Raw genomic sequence first — 17,032 nt, 5'->3', positions numbered from 1 at the left:
TATGACTTCTGCTGCCATAAACTGGTGAAAATAGGTTTGTTACCTACCAGCCCAGAGAGGCTGCAGGTGGTTTTGCATTTGTAAAGTACCTTGAGAGCCCTGCACAAATCATTACAGAATAGCATCATGCTTCAAAAAACGTTCCTGTTTTCACAAGGATAAGGTCACCATCTTCTATGAGGAACAAAGTTGGAAGCTTCTTTATGCTGTTAAAACAGGAGGGGCTAACGCTTTTGTCAGCCTAAGGAGATCTGGAAGCAGTGGTGCGAGACTTCTTTTGGAATAGGACATAAAAAGCAGAATTGCAAGTGGGCCCTCTTCTCTGCCTGTACTCTTGAAGCAGGTCCCTCACGTTAGTTATTTTGTGCATAAAACTCTGTATACCAGAGAATTATTCATAGCTTTTCATGCCTGACATAAAATTTGGCTCCTCAGTATCACAGGAGAGCAATGTGCAGATTGTGGTTCCAAATTCCTTGGCTCTGCCAGTTTACACATAGACATTAAATTCAACTTTGAATGTTGGTTTACTTCTCAAAGGCCCATCACTTGTCTGAAGCAACAACTTCGTTCAATGTAGGTCAATGGAGTATTTGGATATGGGTCTGAACTAAGGAATGCTGTTACAGCTTTGTGCCTGAATGACATCTACAGGATGCTACTTTCCACAGTGGATTAATCCATGCCCTAAGGATACCCAGCAGGCTGTAAAGGCTCTCATTTTACTGAAGAACTTTACAGTGTGATACCTTATTATAATTCTCGACAGTAAATATCAGTTTTTAATAGAGTTGCCCAGAATTTCTCATGATTAAATTTTCCTTTTTTGTATCTCATTTTATTAGAACTCCACAATTTCCATGCTGCATTTTTTCCATGCTGGACATCTGCCTTGACGTAATGAAGTGTGTAAATTGTCCTTTGGCCAAAAAAATATTCTTTGTGGGCTCCACCCTCTCCCATTTTTCCCCTTTAAGGCTTTCGGAGTTGACTGGATACAGGTGGCCTGGACTTTAATCTTTCTGATGAGAGAAGGAACCCGGTGGAAACCAGGTGGAGAAGAACAACAGAACAATTACATGAGTTCTTGAACAGAGTACAACAAAATGCCAGGGCGTAGCGTAACAGATGAGTGCTCTCTGGAGTTGTTGAAGACCAAAAGCTGTAGTCCCACTATTAACTTTAACTGCATTAAATTGGGCTCAATGTTAGTTGCTACCTTCTTTGTTCACCATGAGCTGCCTGGCCCCACTGCCTCTGATCTATTGGTGTCGCAGCTGAAAGACTATGTGGGGAATCATTTTGGGAGACTGATGTGGCTGAAAACTACCCTGTCAGAAAAGGAAAGATAAAAGTTTTCAGGTCACTGCATAACTCCCTGAAGACTCATACTTACTCATGGGAGGTGGCAGGTATATGTGGCTGAGCTAAAAGCTCAAGGTTTAGATTCATGGAGCTTGCTTAGATTAGATAGGGGAGCTTTTTGTGAAATACTGGCCTATTTTTAATGAACATTTCTGAGAACTCTCTGTGAATGACAGACGTGAGCAGTGAATGGCCTTACAAGTGTTGAAAGGTGTTATGATTATTGCTATCTTGAATGTTCTTTGCCTGAAGTCTTTATATTCCTGTGGAGCTGCAGCTGGAGTGAAACCTGGCCAGGGCCCCTGACATACTGGTGTGTGCTGTGGAATACACTGCAATGGCCAAGTGGTGAGGTTTGGTCTGAATTGGTCTTCTTGTTTGGTTGGTTGCTTATTTTTTAAACGCAGATCAGCCATTTTCAACAAAAATAAAGCTCTTTGCTACAGTTTTCAAAGAACTTCACTAATGAGCTTTCTCCTCAGACCTGCATCCATAGCATGAGTTTTTGGGGTGGTTTTGGTTGGTTTCTTCCCAGTAATAGCTTTTCTAGAACAAGACTGTGTAGCTGAGCTGGCGTGCCATCTATCTGATTTTCTTTATAGCCACTTGGCTCTGAGGGGACTCCAGGTGCTCAGATGTATGAGCAAACTGTCCACACCTCTGAGAGTTACTGTGCAGTGACTAAGTGTAACTCTGCAGGAGTAACTCTGTGCCAGGGCATGTTGAAAAACTGTGGTTAAGTGCACTAGTTCAGCTGCCCGTGAAAGAGCCTGAGCCAAATGCATTTTACCTCACATTAACCTTGAGATAAGATGGTGTAATTTGCTTCAAGATGAATTACTGGTGCTCTGTTGAGGGACTTGTTACGCTGTGATGACTTGCTGATGTGTTTGAACTATAAAATCAGACAAAGAGAAGTGGAAGATTTAGGCAAGGAGGGTAGGACTAGGCATTACTTAAGAGCAGAATAGCTGGACAGAGAAGACGGATTGGATGTGAAAGTGCAGTTTTAGAGGAGAAACTTGGCTGGCTGAGCACAGAAAAATTAGTAGAAGGGTGGTAGCAGTGTGCAGGGGAAGGAGGGAGAGGCAAGGTGAGCAGCTGGTAAAGTGGAGCAGAAGTAATCTGGACAAGAAAATGAGAGGCCTAGATGTGGAGCTGAAGAAGTGGGGAGGGGTATGGAAAGGCAGGACAGGAGGGGAGAAGGCAAAGAAGTTGAGCTAAACAGATGATGAGGCTCTCTACTCATGTCTTCCTTCTGCCCTCCAAAGCCTGGGAGGGAACTGGGTTTCTTGAATGTGACTTTTTTCCCCTGCAATCCATGAGGACCTGTGAAACCCCTGGCAAGACGTAATCTTTAAACTTTAAAAGGCTTTAAACTGAATTATGCAGATAGTCCTCTTCCGCTCTCTGTCAAATGACAGCACTGTTGTGATTCTGGGTGCATGTGATGCTTCGTGGTGGTTTTTTCCTAGTTATTAAAAAAAAAAATCTACATTACAAGCAACCAAGCTTAAGTATTAAAAACACTGTTGAGACCTTGACGGCAGGAAATGCCAAAATCAATGAGTTAAAATTAGTAACCAACCTTTAGCGTGCCATTTCCCATTTTTCCACAGGATGTCACCATTTCTCCACGTGGGGTCCATCGCCGTGTAACCTGGGTGGCACCAGTTCAGCGCTTCTACTAAATGTGAAATGAGATCAGATTAATTTGGCCCTTGGACTCACTCAAGGTAAGCCCCAAACGGTTTACTAACTGTGTATAATAAACAGCTCCTTCCAAAGGTGTGATTCAGAAAGGATGGGAAAGCAGCAGCACAAGGCTGCAGTCAATGTGATTGCTGGGTTTTTAATCCAGAAGAAGGAGGCGTTCCTCCCAGCCCACCAGGAGAGGTGGTGAAGGAAAGTGTGGAAAAGAGGAGGATGAAGATGTGGTTGCTCTTTTGGCAGGAAGCTGAGGTAAGTCTCCAGAAGGGGTGAGAAGACAGATGCTGTGAAATCTAATGTTTTGTGGAGTGAGGCCTTGTCTCTCTGCTGGCTTTTGGCTATAGTAAGACATCTTATCTGTTGTGGAATGCCTCACTTGTAACCTGCAACATCTTGTGTAAAAATGACCTTGGAGTACTGATGTGGTGAATGGAGCTTTGCCAAGGTCTTTGGTTTCTTTGTGCTGTTTTTACTAAGAGCTCTGCTAAGAGAAGCATTTCGGGACACAACAGCTGAAACAATTAAAAACAGATGAAAGTCTTTAACAGGAGACCTGTTCTCTCTTGCTTTGCACTTCTTGGTATGACTGTTGGCCCATTTTGAGTACTAAGAGCAATCTACAGATGAGGATAGCCTAAAAAGTCAAAGTTCAGAGAAAATACTCAGTGATCACAGTTAAAAGGATTTGCTTCAAAGCCTGTTGAAAGGTTTCAGTAATGGCTTTGAGTTGCCCTTGAAAAAGAAGGCAGGATTAAGGACATTTTCAGCCCATGCTGCAGAGAAGTCCAGTTTGTGACAAAACCCCAAGTTTACCAACATTTCAGGCATCCTGTGAAGGATTTTCATATACTTAATTTCACTTGGATTGGGTGAACTTTGGATAAGCAGCTTAATGAACAGGGATGACATTTGGATGATTTGCTGGGCTGAAGTCAGGAATGTTGTTGTCTCCTACTCGCCTCAGTAGGAAAAGTATCTTGGATTGAATTCCTTAGGGAACTAGTGAATTCCTAGTGTTCACATTCCTCCTGTGCAATACTCAGAGGAATAAATAGCAATGGCAACACGTTAGCTTGCAGCTTTCAAGTTCCAGTGTGTTAAGACGTTTCTTTTCAAAATTAACTTTACATTCCCTCTGTTCCTTGCTGGTCAGTCAGTGGCTGAATCAGCAGGGGAGATGCTACATCGTAGTCAGAGCGTGAGGTAAGAGAACAACATGAGGAACAATGGATGGAAGGGGAATATTATATTGACTTAGCAGATAAGATTTTATCCCAAATTTCTGATGTAGAACTTGGGATGAACTTGTATCTTCAAAGCAGTCCAACTACTTGCTCCTGGAGATCTGGATGAGGGATGTGTTTATACCTGGGTTGTGACTGGATTCCATGTCTGCTTTTCATGAGTTTGGGTCCAGCCTTATCTGTTTGTCAATTTTAAAAGTAAATAAATTAACAATTGTATTTGCTGCTAGCTGCCTGTTGAATGGGGAGAAGAGGAAAAGCCTACTGACTGGGAAAAGGGAGTCCAAGAGCAGGGAGGGAAGGAAGGAAGGCAAGAGGCAGCTGTAACTAGAAGGAGCTTGAGGAGGAATGGGAGATGTTTCAGGGAGTGGAGGGAGTTCCAGCAACCACTGACTTCTAGTTCTGGTGACAGCATGGAGCTGACAGAAACAGCTAAGCAGAGAGAGGACAGTTCTTTCCTTAAAGAAAGGGCAATCCTGAAAACCATCTGGGGCCTATTAATAGTCTGGATGGGAAGATGTGAATTGCCCTGTGTTTCTCAGCCTAGCCTGAGGAGAGGCCCTACTGAAGTACTGATCTCCCTAACACTGGACTGGTGGTGCCTGCTCAGCATGCAGGGGTGCAGGGAAGGTCTTCTCACCAGCAATGGCCGTCATAGGCTCACCAATCCATCCTGCTTCCCCCAGACTAGGCAGGGGGCCAGCATGATTAAGAGTGTCAAGGACTGTAGAGAGAAGTTTGTCTCCTTGAGCCAAGGAGAGCTCCCTATGCAGAAGCTCAGGAGTTCAGTAGCTAGGTTTTTACTGGCTGCTTGATGGATAGTTTCTACTAAAGCCTGCAGTAGCACAGGGCAGCTTAACAGTTCAGCAGACAGGGAGACATGTAGTATGTATTTATCTGGTGTGTCAAAAACTATGAAATGCAGAGGTCAGCAGCATTTCTCTTCTCCTTGCTCTTTCTCCTATTGTTTGTCAAGGTGCCTGGTCAAGTCTGACTTCCAGCTATTTGGAAAACTTTTCCAGGGAGTGAATGCTTGCCTCAACTAAAGGGAGCACCAGGGATCCTGATTTTCTGTGACCATTTTAGCCACTCCCTTCCTGGAAATTAAAGAGCTGGACAGAGGTTATAGAGACTCATATTACACTACATTCTTAATTCATCTTAAACAATTAGTGCAACATGATCTGAATCCTGCCTATTAAATCTTTCAAAACCATCGTATTTGCTTATCCTTAATTGCAATCCACTAGACAGAGGTCTGCTGAGGGCCAGCACACAGCCAGGGACTCAGGGGAGGCCTACCAGAAATAAAAGGGTGAAACAGCAGTGACAGGACATTCAGGCCATGGGAAGATGGGGGCTTTCAAGGATTGGCAGGGATGCATCACTATCACTTCCCTTGTGTAAGGAACAGCCAGTGCTGTCTTCACTCTTGAGAGTTCCCCTGGCTTTCCCCTCTGTCATTGCCCCCACCCACAGTGCCCTTCCTATACTACTTCCCAGTCTCAGATGGTGGAGAGTGAACAGAACACAGTACAGGATCTAGAGCACATCACTGATGTCTTAACATATCAACCGTGAGAGCATGATAGGAACTTGACATCTAGCATGTTGATCTGGAAACATGCTTTTGATCCCCTCTTTGATCCTAAGTACGTCTCTGGAAGGACTCCTAAGGGAATTAGACCTGAAAGAATCCATTCTGGGTTTTAAATAAGGGACTAGAGTAGTTGAAGTTAGGATGTGTTGAGTAAAATTTAGTGTTTGTTACACAGGGTGAGTACCAACCCAAAACACTGCACCAGCATACTGTAGAGCATATTGAAAACTAGGGCAAAACAGTCAGGATATGGGCTTCAGGTGAAGGTTTAGTTGAACTTTTCTGCCATGTAGGTGACTTGTATTCCTATGTCATGTTTTGAAAAATAATTGTACTCCAGCTACGTAATGTATTTAGGAAGATGTCATTGTAAATAGGCTGCCTTCAGAATTCCTCCACCTGCATATGGAGATGCTCTAATGTTTTATATCTGACTCTTAAGCATTTGTATTATTTTTGGTGGGAATAAGGATTCTAAATATGTCCTTGATAAAGTGACACTAATGATTATTAGATTTACTTAGAAATCCTTCTCCTAGATCAATGAGAAGAAAAGCAGAAGAAATCTAGTGTAAATGAACTTGGTGTTCGAAATCAAGACCCGGCTTGACCACTGATGTAAAAGAAACAGTTTAAGAGTGAATTTTCTACATTATTTTGTAACTTTGTGAGTAACAGCTGCAGGGAGTCTAAACGGACATCTAAATGGAGATATGTAATGTTGCAGCCTGGTTACAAGCAGCTTGCAGCACTGTACAGCATATGTCTTGATGCAGTATTTAAAAGGAGCAAGATGCTGGGATGTGAGCACATAGAATTATGCAGCTGCAATCAGTAGCATCTCAAAAATGGAATGACTCATGTATTTGTAAATACTAATGATTCCTTCCAGGCTGCCAGTTAGCTCCCACAGTTTGTTGTGAATGTTAAACTATTTTCTGCAGTGGAGTTTCACATTTCATAAAACACAATCAAGAGAGACTTGAAGAGATTCAAACAAGCCAGATTTGCTACAGACACAGGCATCAAAATGGCATGCCACCAAGCAGAATAAAATGGTTAACGGCAGCAACACTTAGGGGAAAAAAAAGGACAACTGGGATGTGTGCAGTGGAAAAGAAGTGAAATATTGCTGCTTCTCAGTTGATTGACAGCTTAACACCATTCATTGAAGCCACATGAACACTGCCTGGTTTTTCAGCAGAACTGATGAAGGATAGAAGATTGTATTATGGAGCATTTTATGGACCTACAGTGAGGCATTTTTCTTCAATACACAGACAAGTGGACTTGGGTTCTGAACGACATTTCCTCTAATGCATAACGCACAGACCTTAGGTGGCATTTGATTTTGTGTGGTGACTAATTTGAGATCATCCATGCATGCATGTGGTGCTACATATTAACAGTGGCATAGCTGTCTGGTTGCTTGAGGTCACATTCTGATCAGTTCTGACAATTCATACAGGGTTTGAAGTTTGGAAGTCTTACTCCTTCAAGTCATGAGAAGTGAGAATGAAAGAGGGTTCCTGTTTGGAAAGAACTATACAGGCAGCTGTCTTGGTTAACTCTGCAGTTAAAAAAAGATAACTGAGGATAGCAAAACTTCCCCCCGTGTGACTAGTGTGTATCTTCTTCATGCCTGAACACTTCTAACCTGGAGCTACTTTTTTTCTGATTTTTAACTGAAAACAGAGTCTGAGTGCAGTGGAGGGACAGACTGTTACAGATTCGTGTCTTTTGCAGAATTAGTGATGTTATTTTCCAAATGCAAGTTAAGATTTTCTGATTCCTGAGTTAGCATAGAGACTGTCAGACAATACACACTTGTCTTCTTCAGCCATGCTCTTTTGTTGTGTTGGTAGCACATGCAGCCATTTGAGTACAAACACCTGGTCCTTCCTTCCCACCAATCTGTGCAATGGATCTACTCCAGAATGCTTGGATTTTCATGGGTGTTTCCCCACAGAAGGGAGCAGCTGATCAGCAAGCACTGAAGTAAGCCTGGCCAGGCTGGAAACGTGCATCCAACATCAGCTGCCGCCTATCTGCATTGTGGAAAAGCTGACACATATCCAAAGGCTCGGCTGGTTTTGCCTCCAATGCATGTGGAACAGGCAGGTTACTTTGTGGCAGAGTTCAAAATTCCTTCTTTTGCCATGTTCCCAGGGAGCTTGCATGCTGAATTTGCAGTGTTGCATGCATGGCAGATCCATCATCTTTACTAATATGTTTGGGTATGCTTTCAGCAGGCAGGACAAAGGAAAAGGTATAACATGAAAGTGTTAGTGGTCATAGTCTTAGCACAAACTGGGGATGTGCAGAAAACAGTGTCTTGACTGTACTGTAAAAACCAGAGTTTCTTAGCAAAAGCAAGCAGCGCAATTCTTTAAATTAGTTTTGCTGCAAAATTTGACTGGGCCAAGAGTTTCTGCTCTGGGTGTTGTTGTAAGAGTCTTTATTTACTGTGGAAGGCTAGGCCTCAGAGCCCTGATCCCAACATGAGATCCCAGAATTTTTGAGATGCTGTGGGCAGAGTCCTGCAGTGTCAGATGAAGTTCGGCTTCTAAAGTGGAAAATGACTGCAGTCTTGCAAACTACCTTCTACCTCCAGCCTCTGATGCTGTGAAGATGTGACCAAATTTCTGGCAAGAGATGGTCTGTTTGCAGTACTAGTTTGTAGGGCATTCATAGAGACAAAAATGCCTTAATAGTCATCTTCATTCTACACTTGTTTCTTTAAGGGCTTGCTTGCCAGTATGGAAGGAAACTCTTTCCATATAGCCTTTTGTTGTCTGTCTACCAGGAGGGGATGGTTCAGTCCTGTGGTAGAGCATCTCTGCATGCAGTAGTCCTGAAACATGGGAATTTGCTTCTCAGCCTGGGAAGGAACTGCCGCATCACTTCTTGAGGTGATTTTATCCCAGTGAACCACTTGCCTTCACCTAAAGATGGAGTTTGAAGCTTAGAGGGGATGTAATTAATTACTTTAGAGTCTCTTCTATTGTACTAGACCAGAGCAAAGGCCCTTCTATCCCAGCACTGATTCTCTCTCAGGTCGTATGGCTGAGCTGATGGTATTTGGTATATTTTGCAGCTGTTCAAAACCAGAAACTCTACGCTGTACTTGGGCAGTTAACATAATAGGCAACAGGGCCCTGACAGGTCATCTTGCTCAGAGGTTTGAAGTCCCGTAACACAGGCAACTTCTTTGACAATTAAACACAAAACATGGTTGTCTGGGCTGCTGGGGCAGTGGCTGTCTCCTGTTTATACTAAGACAAAGACAAAACTATCTCTCTAGACCAATATTAAACAGTTTCTTTTTTTCAAGTTGATAACGGGTTAGTGGTTCCCAGAATAGGCACTACATGAAAAAGATACAAAAATAGTCTGTTTCCCCACACAGATTTTCCACAGCTTCATTTACCTTCTGTCATGTATATCAGAAGTGTAAGAAATCTGGAAAACCCCAGACTGCTACTGTCAACTGTCAGTGGTCGGGGCTTACCCTGCCTAACAGTGAATGTAAGTATATTTTTGAGGTTTCTTGAAAAGCATGTCCATTTGAGTCTAACAGATAAGTACTTCTTTTTTTGGACAACCATTCTTTTAGTGGTGTAACTGAAGGCAACGCAATGACTGCAATGCTACTGTGATGTTTATACATCATGAGTCACTGTTGGATGTTCTTGGATTCTGATAAAGGCCTGCACAGAATCCCGTGAAACCCATGGCACTGGGCAGTGTAAGTGAGACTCCTTGAACCCCAGAGCTGTAAATGGCCAGTACTGTCTGTAGTCCTTGTACTCTCACATGTGGCACCAGGCTGCCAAGTGACACAGTAGATTGAGGAAGGGTTTATTTTTCATTATCTCTTTCACAAACCAAGATTTTCACTGCATCTCTTTTCCTGGGTACTAGACCTGACAGTTTTTCCAGCACAGTAGCATGCCCTTAGCTATTTCTCTTTGATTGGTAGATAAATCTGTTCATCCTGACACATACTCTTTAATATAATTCTTCTGCCACTGTCAGCAGGCAGAGAACAAACGGAAAACAAAAAGCGCCAAGTTAACAATCAGTCCTTAGGAGCAAGAATAAAATGAGTTTTGTTTGGTCTTTTCCTGGTTTCTACAGGCCAAATAAATGTCATTCAAACTCTCTCTTTAAATAAAAGATGTTAAGTAAAAGACACAGTTCAGTTGCAGACTTGGGAAACCCCCTTTGAGGATGTTTTTTTACTACAGACTTTCCCTCAGAGTTTGTGTTGCTATCACTAGCTCTAAGCTATTGGATAGTGGCCAGCAAATAAAGCTTTAGGAAGAAAAGACAAAGCTAGTTAATTTGAAAGAAAAACATGCTTAATATGTTAAAAACCCCCTTGTACCAAGGCACTGTTTTGGAGAGCTGATGTGTGCTTTTTGTAAGCTCCATCTTGAGGTGTATTTGCATGGATGTGGGAAAAGCATATTCTGGTCAGCATATGCAACCTGTACATCTTCCAGTTCATCATGGCCTCACATGCTGAACCAGGAGGCACAGCACAGGTCGGTTTGAACAACTCTCCCAGCCAAAAGGGATGGCTGGGGAGAGGCTACTGAGCTGGGCTTTGTGGATAATTACGTAGGTGGCTAATTAGGTGAGCGTTACATGACACCATTTCAGAAACAGGATGGCAGTCTCCTCAGGAGCCTGTGTTTCAAGGCGTCACATTGTCAGGCTGCCACAGAGGTGCCTTGATGATGGAAACAGAAGAGCCTCATCTACCTCTGCAAGAAAAATGTGGAGCTTTGGATTTCTGGCAAAAGAGCTGGAGTTTGCCTCTTGTCTCTGGAATTCTATGTGAGAATGAGGGAATTGAAAAAGAATCCTCTCCTATCATTTACTCATTCAGGTAGCACAAGTGAGTGATGTGGAATTCACCTTGGTGATCCAGAGAAATAGAAAAGCAAAATCTCAACAGAATGGTCTTGCTTCTGGCCTGGCTTATTGGGAAGGGTAAATACTGAAAATAATTAAACCATTCTCTCTGTCTTGCCAAGGACTCTTGAAAACAATGGAGCTGCTTGAGATTTCCTGCCTTGCAGGGCCCCTTTCAATCTTTTACTTGACTGGAGTGTTCTCATCCCTAACAGATATTTTGATTTCCTAAGTTTTGCAGAGACTGAGAGCATGTAACCTGTTTTATAGGAGCCACTGCTATTTACTCTTCATCACTTCTGTGACTGACAAGTATGAGATCACCTGCCCATGAGGTGTAAAAACCTAATTCTAGAAGTCAATCTAATACTTTCTGTCCTTCCAAACGTTCTTGTCAGTGTTCCTACAGTTTTGGATCCCCGTAGTTTATGATACAAGCTGCCAGTTAGCCTTTGACCCTTGGTACACCCCATTAAAAGGCAAAGCAGCTGCATCCCAGTAGGCATAGTCTTTTTCCCTTCCCAGCTCTCAGCAGTGTCACATCCATTGCTGTGCAGCCCTTCCCATGTTACCTGTGTGGCATGTCCCTTTGCTCTGCAACATGCTTGCCAGTCTATAGGTGTGTGTGTAACCCTGTCATCATCAGGGCTGGCTGCAACACAAGTATAGCAAGCGGCTGCCTTAGCAAAATAGCCAAGCTTCTCCTATGAAAGCAGGCTGAGAGAACCAGGCTTGTTCAGCCTGGAGAAGGCTCCGGGGAGACCTTAGAACAGTTTCCAGTGCCTAAAGGGGCCGACAAGAAATCTGGACAAGGCCTGTAGTGACAGGACAAGGGGAATGGCTTTAAGATGACAAAGGGTAAATTTAGTGTTAGATATTAGAAAAAACATCTTCCCTGTGAGGGTGCTGAGGCGCTGGCACAGGGTGCCCAGAGAAGCTGTGGCTGCCCCATCCCTGGCAGTGTTCAAGGCCAGGTTGGACAGGGCTTGGAGCAACCTGCTCTAGTGGAAGGTGTCCCTGCCTGTGGCAGATGGTTGGTGCTGGATGAGCTTTAAGGTCCCTTCCAACTCAAACCAGTCTGGGATTCTATATGGCAGAGACCTGGAAGGCAAGACTGGCTGCTGATGTCTGGTTTGGGGCAGACTGCAAAGGGAAAGCAGCTCTGTATCGTTTCCCCTATTGCCTATGGCAGGGACCAGCCAGGCTGGCCCCCAGCCATGAAACAGCAATATTTCATGTTGCTAATGATGATGGCTATGAGCATTATTTTCTTATCATGTGAGGAGAAAGTTCTCTACAATGAGGGTGGTGAAACACTAGCACAGGTTGCCCAGAGGCCTGGATGTGGTTCTCCGTCAACCTGATCTAGTTGAAGATGTCCCTGCTCCTCACAGAGGACTTGGACTAGATGATCTTTGAAGGTCCCTTCCAACCCAGACTGTTCTGTGATTGTGTGATACATGCAATGCTTGCCTAGCCACGTGTTCTTCACTGCCACACTGCGATGAAGAACTGAGCCCATCTTCCCCACTGCTTGACTAGGGGAAAAAGAGCTTAAGGAAGCTGGCTACTACGTTCTGATCATGAAGCTTGGCTCTGGCACAGCTGAAATCCTCCCTGTTGATGTGCCTGCTAACACTGCGGTTGGTGACAACTCCGCTGCCGACGCCATTTTCTACCCTGCTGCCCGCTCCCCCCTTCCCTTTTCTTTCTGGCCGTTAAGTGTTCCTGGGGAAACGCCTCTTTGGACACCTCGTTTATCGTTACAGAAGTGGGGATCCCTTTGGGTGACACGTTTGGTCTGCCCTCTCTGGGATAACGGACAACACCGCCGCCTGAGGGGCCGGGGACGGCGGGGAGAGGCGGCAGAAAGCTGGCGGACTACATCTCCCAGCGTGCCGCTGGGCGCAGGCAGGCCGGGAAGGGGCGGCTGGCGCGGCCGGGCACCCGAAAGCAGCTGAGCGCCCCAGGCCGTTCTCGCCGCGTTCTTGCCCCGCAGGCTGTGCCCGCCGGGAGCCGCCCGCCATGTCGACGGTCGCCGCCGCCAGCTGCGACGCCAAGGGCGCGGAGGAGCCGCGGGCGGAGAAGAAGCCGCTGAAGCCCTGCTGCGCCTGCCCCGAGACCAAGAAAGCGCGGGACGCCTGGTGAGGCCGCAGCCGCCGCTGCTGGCGGTGTGGGCTGTGGTGGCCCCGAGCCCCCGGGGCGGGCGGCAGCTCCTGTGCGGGTACTCCCCTCCGGGGGCGCGGCCCATAACCGAGCTGCTTGAAACGGGCGTTTTAACTTTAACCCGTCCTCAGCCCGCTTCCGCCCTATGTGCGAGGTCTGGCCCGGTGCATTCCCCTTCCTGCTGCCTTCCAGGAGTTCGTGCCCTTAACAACGTGCCGGGGTGATGCTGGGAGCTCTCCCTAACACGGACGGAGGGTGCTGGAGCAGCCAAGAGGGATGGGAGAAGGGAGGAGGAGAACATGCTTTAGAGGGATAAATTAGAAATTAAGAGATTAATATTTCATAGCCCTGGTTTAAAACAGGTTTCAGAGATTAGCTTTTAATGCTGCTTACAAATCTTCCCTACTGTTAACGAACTAAAGCAACAAGTACCAGCAGGTAGTAGCATTATTATTGTTTAATTAATTATAAATGCCGTTTTCTTAAATAAGATTTTTTGGGGTTTAGGACTCAGGGTGACATTTCTCACAGAGGTGAAATCTTGACAATTAGGTATATAGCTGCATTTGTAATTTCTTTGTTTTTAACCTGACAGGCGGTACTTTGGTTGTTTGGTAGGTGACATGATGCTGGACATTGTATTTTGCTGAAGTTAGGGGTGTGGTAGAGTGAAGGTGAGTCCAGGGCCCCCTGTGAAAAGAGTGGTAGGATGCAGTTACGGGATCAGATGGTGTTGTTCAGGGCAGCCAGCAGACCTGGCCCTACTTAGTGTAATTAAGCTTAACGCCTCTTCCCTGTGAGGATGCTGAGGCACTGACACAGGGTGCCCAGAGAAGCTGTGGCTGCCCCATCCCTGGCAGTGTTCAAGGCCAGGTTGGACACAGGGGCTTGGAGCAACCTGCTCTAGTGGAAGGTGTCCCTGCCCGGGGGACAGGGGGTTGGAGCTGGATGAGCTTTAAGGTCCCTTCCAACCCAAAACATTCTATGATCAAATGATTTAGAAAATAGGATATTTTAATTATTCGCAATTTGGTAGTTTCTTCCTTTGGTGGCAATAATAACATAGCATGGCATCTGAGGGTTGATCAGGCCCATGACTGGTGCTTTGCAGAGTGTTGGAATCCTCACCTCTGGGAACAGGAAGCACTTTGGTCAATCAGAGAGGGAGTCTGAACCGCTTTTGTGGTATACATGATAATATAAGTGGTGGTAGGCTCTTACCATTATTTGAATATGTGTTAGACACTTGGATGGATGAGTAACATCAAAAGTTACCATATGTGGTAAATAATTTTTTTGGCAGTCGCTGGGCAGGGGTTTTTTCCTTCAGGTTCCCTAAATACCAACTGAAGCTGGACTAAAACCTCATTTACTGGTCTCTCTGTTCTGGATTGGTCTCTTACTGGAGAAATTTTGTTGCTTCTGTACCAAATTATTTGAACCTGGTTGCTGGTGAGATCAGCATACTTGAGGTGATGTGACAGCTTTGCCTTGTATAACAAATCCCTGTCTAGACTTGCCCAGAATAGACACAGACCTGTTAATAGGAAAGCCTGTTACTCATTTCGTCAGGTTTTTAAGTATGCAGCTCCAGACTGTGGCAGCTTTCTGAGAGGTGTGAAGTTTTTGGCAAGTATAGTACTGCCCTGAGCAGGATAGGCAAAAAGATCTCTGAAGCTGAATAGAGATTTTTGGTTGTCCCCAGCAGCTTGTCAGTTATGCGGCTTTGACTAATAGTAAGCAAACATTTTGATGTTGAACCTTGGAAATCACTTTGTTTTGCAGCATCATCGAGAAGGGCGAAGAAAATTGTGGGCACTTAATTGAAGCTCACAAAGAGTGTTTGAGAGCCCTGGGCTTCAAGATATGAGATGAGCAGGACTCTGAATGTGGTGAGTACAGCCTTCAGGACTTCTGCTTCTGAAGTGCCCTGGAGTCTCAGTTGGTGCTGCTGGAAGGCCCAGAGTACTGTTCATGGTGGCAAAAGTGTGAGAGGGAAGGCAAAGTACTCCTTATTGACACTGGAGTGCTCATGAGGGTGGTGAAGCCTTCTGGCAGCATACAGCCTTTGCGTGTAGCTCTTCAGCAGCAAAGTATGGTTGTGCCTCTGTTGTCTTCCAGTAGATCCAAACTTCCCCTTGGATTTCTAATGCTAGGGTTGGGGGATTGGGTTTTGTGGGTTTGTTGGTGGTTAGTTTGCTTGGGGTTTTTTTTTATCTTTGAACTGTCCCTCAGTATCCAGTGGAAATCCATGTTTTGTGAAGCTGCCTTTCCTCTCTCTTCTAGGTGATGTCTGTGGTGTGACTGTGTTCTGGAAAGCTGCAAAATAAATTATTTCTGCAAGTTACTTCAAAGAGCAAATATAAAGAAAGAATCTATTTATAAAGAGCTGTTAATGATAGACTGTGCATCACATCTGTGGCTTTTCCACTGTTAGCTCTTGATCACTGCTATAGAAAATATATTTTTTCCTCTTAATAAAAGTCTGAAAATGACCAGTGTTCCTGACTTCTGTTTCTTTTTAAGTAGAGAAATGACAGTGTTCCCCTCATTGAAACCAGTGTGCTATAGGAGTGGAGGGAGTGAGAAAAGTCTGCTTACTCATTGACATGAGAGCACAGGTTCCTCTGGTGGTGTGGTTGAACATATGCGCTTTTGGTGGGTTTTCTCACTGATTCAAATTGAGAAATCACACTAATACTTGATCTGTTCCTGCTTTCAGCAAAGTCGTGCTGGAGCTTGTAGTGCGGTTTGTGACAGTAGATGTAACTATATTTGTACCAAAAGATGACCACAGCCTTATGAAATGAACTTTCCTTAGACTCAAAACTGGATTTGCTTTCCCCTGTTAGAATTCTTCAAACTTCTTTTGAATAGCTTTACCCTAGGATTCAAGCTGCGTTATTTCTGATTTTATCAAACTCAAATTCTTGAGCCAGTGGTTCATAAAGGGAAAGGGAGCAGAGGACTACAGATGTGTGTACCGTAGATTTGCCTGAAAAACAAGCTTTTTTATGCTGGTTTTTGCTGTGTTCAAGGTCTTGTGCTAGGTGTGCATGGCCTTGTATTTTCTACATGTTTTTTTCCTCACCTGTGTGACATGACAGTGGGAGGGTGGTTGTGGCCTTTGGTTCCTTTTTGCAATCAAGCCAAAACAGTGCAGTTGGTAGTTTGTTACACCTATGGAGGGACTTTGTTTTCATACTATGTTGCTGTGCAACCCTAGTGGTGGTGGTCTTCCTTTGGTGAATGACTTTGCTTAAGGCAGCATCACTGATTGCTTCCTTCTCCTGCCGAGTTTGCTTTTCAGAGACTGAAGATACAAAATCTGTGCTTTGTCTTGATTCTTCTCCTGGCTTTGATCCTGTTGGAGGGATGAGTGCAGTCATCATTGTTTCTCTGCTGGGTTCTGCATGTTCTGAGCACTGAATAGCAATGAAGAAGCTGTGGATGGTTACAGTGTAGCGCTTGGTGGTGTCTCTGTCTCAAGTTGTGTGAGGAGGGTTTTGACTCTGCTTTTGGAAATGTTTCTCGAAGGTCCTGGAGTCTGAGTAAATGCGCTTTAAAATGTCTGCCAGGGACAAGCTGGGCTTTTAAGACTTAGTTTTCTGCTGCTTGTCTACTCTCCTGTCTTAAGAGTTGTGCCCATGTTGGTTTCCAGCCTATGAGAAGGGATGCATGTGGAGCTGGCTGGACAGGCCAGTCTGCTCCAGTGGAAGGTGTCCCTGCCTGTGGCAGGGGTTGGAACTGGATGATCTTTAAGGTCCCTTCCAACACAAACCTGTCTGGGATTCTGTGAAGGCCTGTAGCTGTCTGGGGAGCAGGACCTGGCACTCCTCATGGTGTTTATTCTCATCTTGAGGTGGAAACTTAAATAATGCCATTTATTTTTGAATCAATGCGTGCCAGAGCTTGAACTGAAGAGAATGTTAAAAGGTGGACAAGCACCAGCTTTGTGGTAGCATGTCCAGTCTGGGTAAACTGTGGAAATGGTGTTACAGAACAAAGAGTGGGGCAGGGGTCA

The 17,032-nt window shown here is 44.8% G+C and overlaps 1 protein-coding gene across 1 annotated transcript; it reads left to right on the top strand.

Moving 5' to 3' along the window:
* The first annotated feature begins 12,651 nt into the window (after positions 1-12,651).
* Positions 12,652-15,503, top strand: COX17 (cytochrome c oxidase copper chaperone COX17). Its single transcript, XM_080613463.1, has 3 exons — positions 12,652-12,986; positions 14,794-14,900; positions 15,295-15,503. Exons 1-2 carry the CDS (start codon positions 12,868-12,870, stop codon positions 14,876-14,878), a joined length of 204 nt encoding a protein of 67 aa, XP_080469589.1. The 5' UTR covers positions 12,652-12,867; the 3' UTR covers positions 14,879-14,900; positions 15,295-15,503.
* Positions 15,504-17,032: the final 1,529 nt, after the last annotated feature.

This window comes from Psittacula echo, assembly GCF_963264785.1.
Source record: "Psittacula echo genome assembly, chromosome: 3".
Taxonomy (NCBI): Eukaryota; Metazoa; Chordata; class Aves; order Psittaciformes; family Psittacidae; genus Psittacula; species Psittacula echo.
The sequence above is the reverse complement of the archived record's forward strand: the minus strand, read 5'-3'. Positions and strand labels throughout refer to the sequence as shown.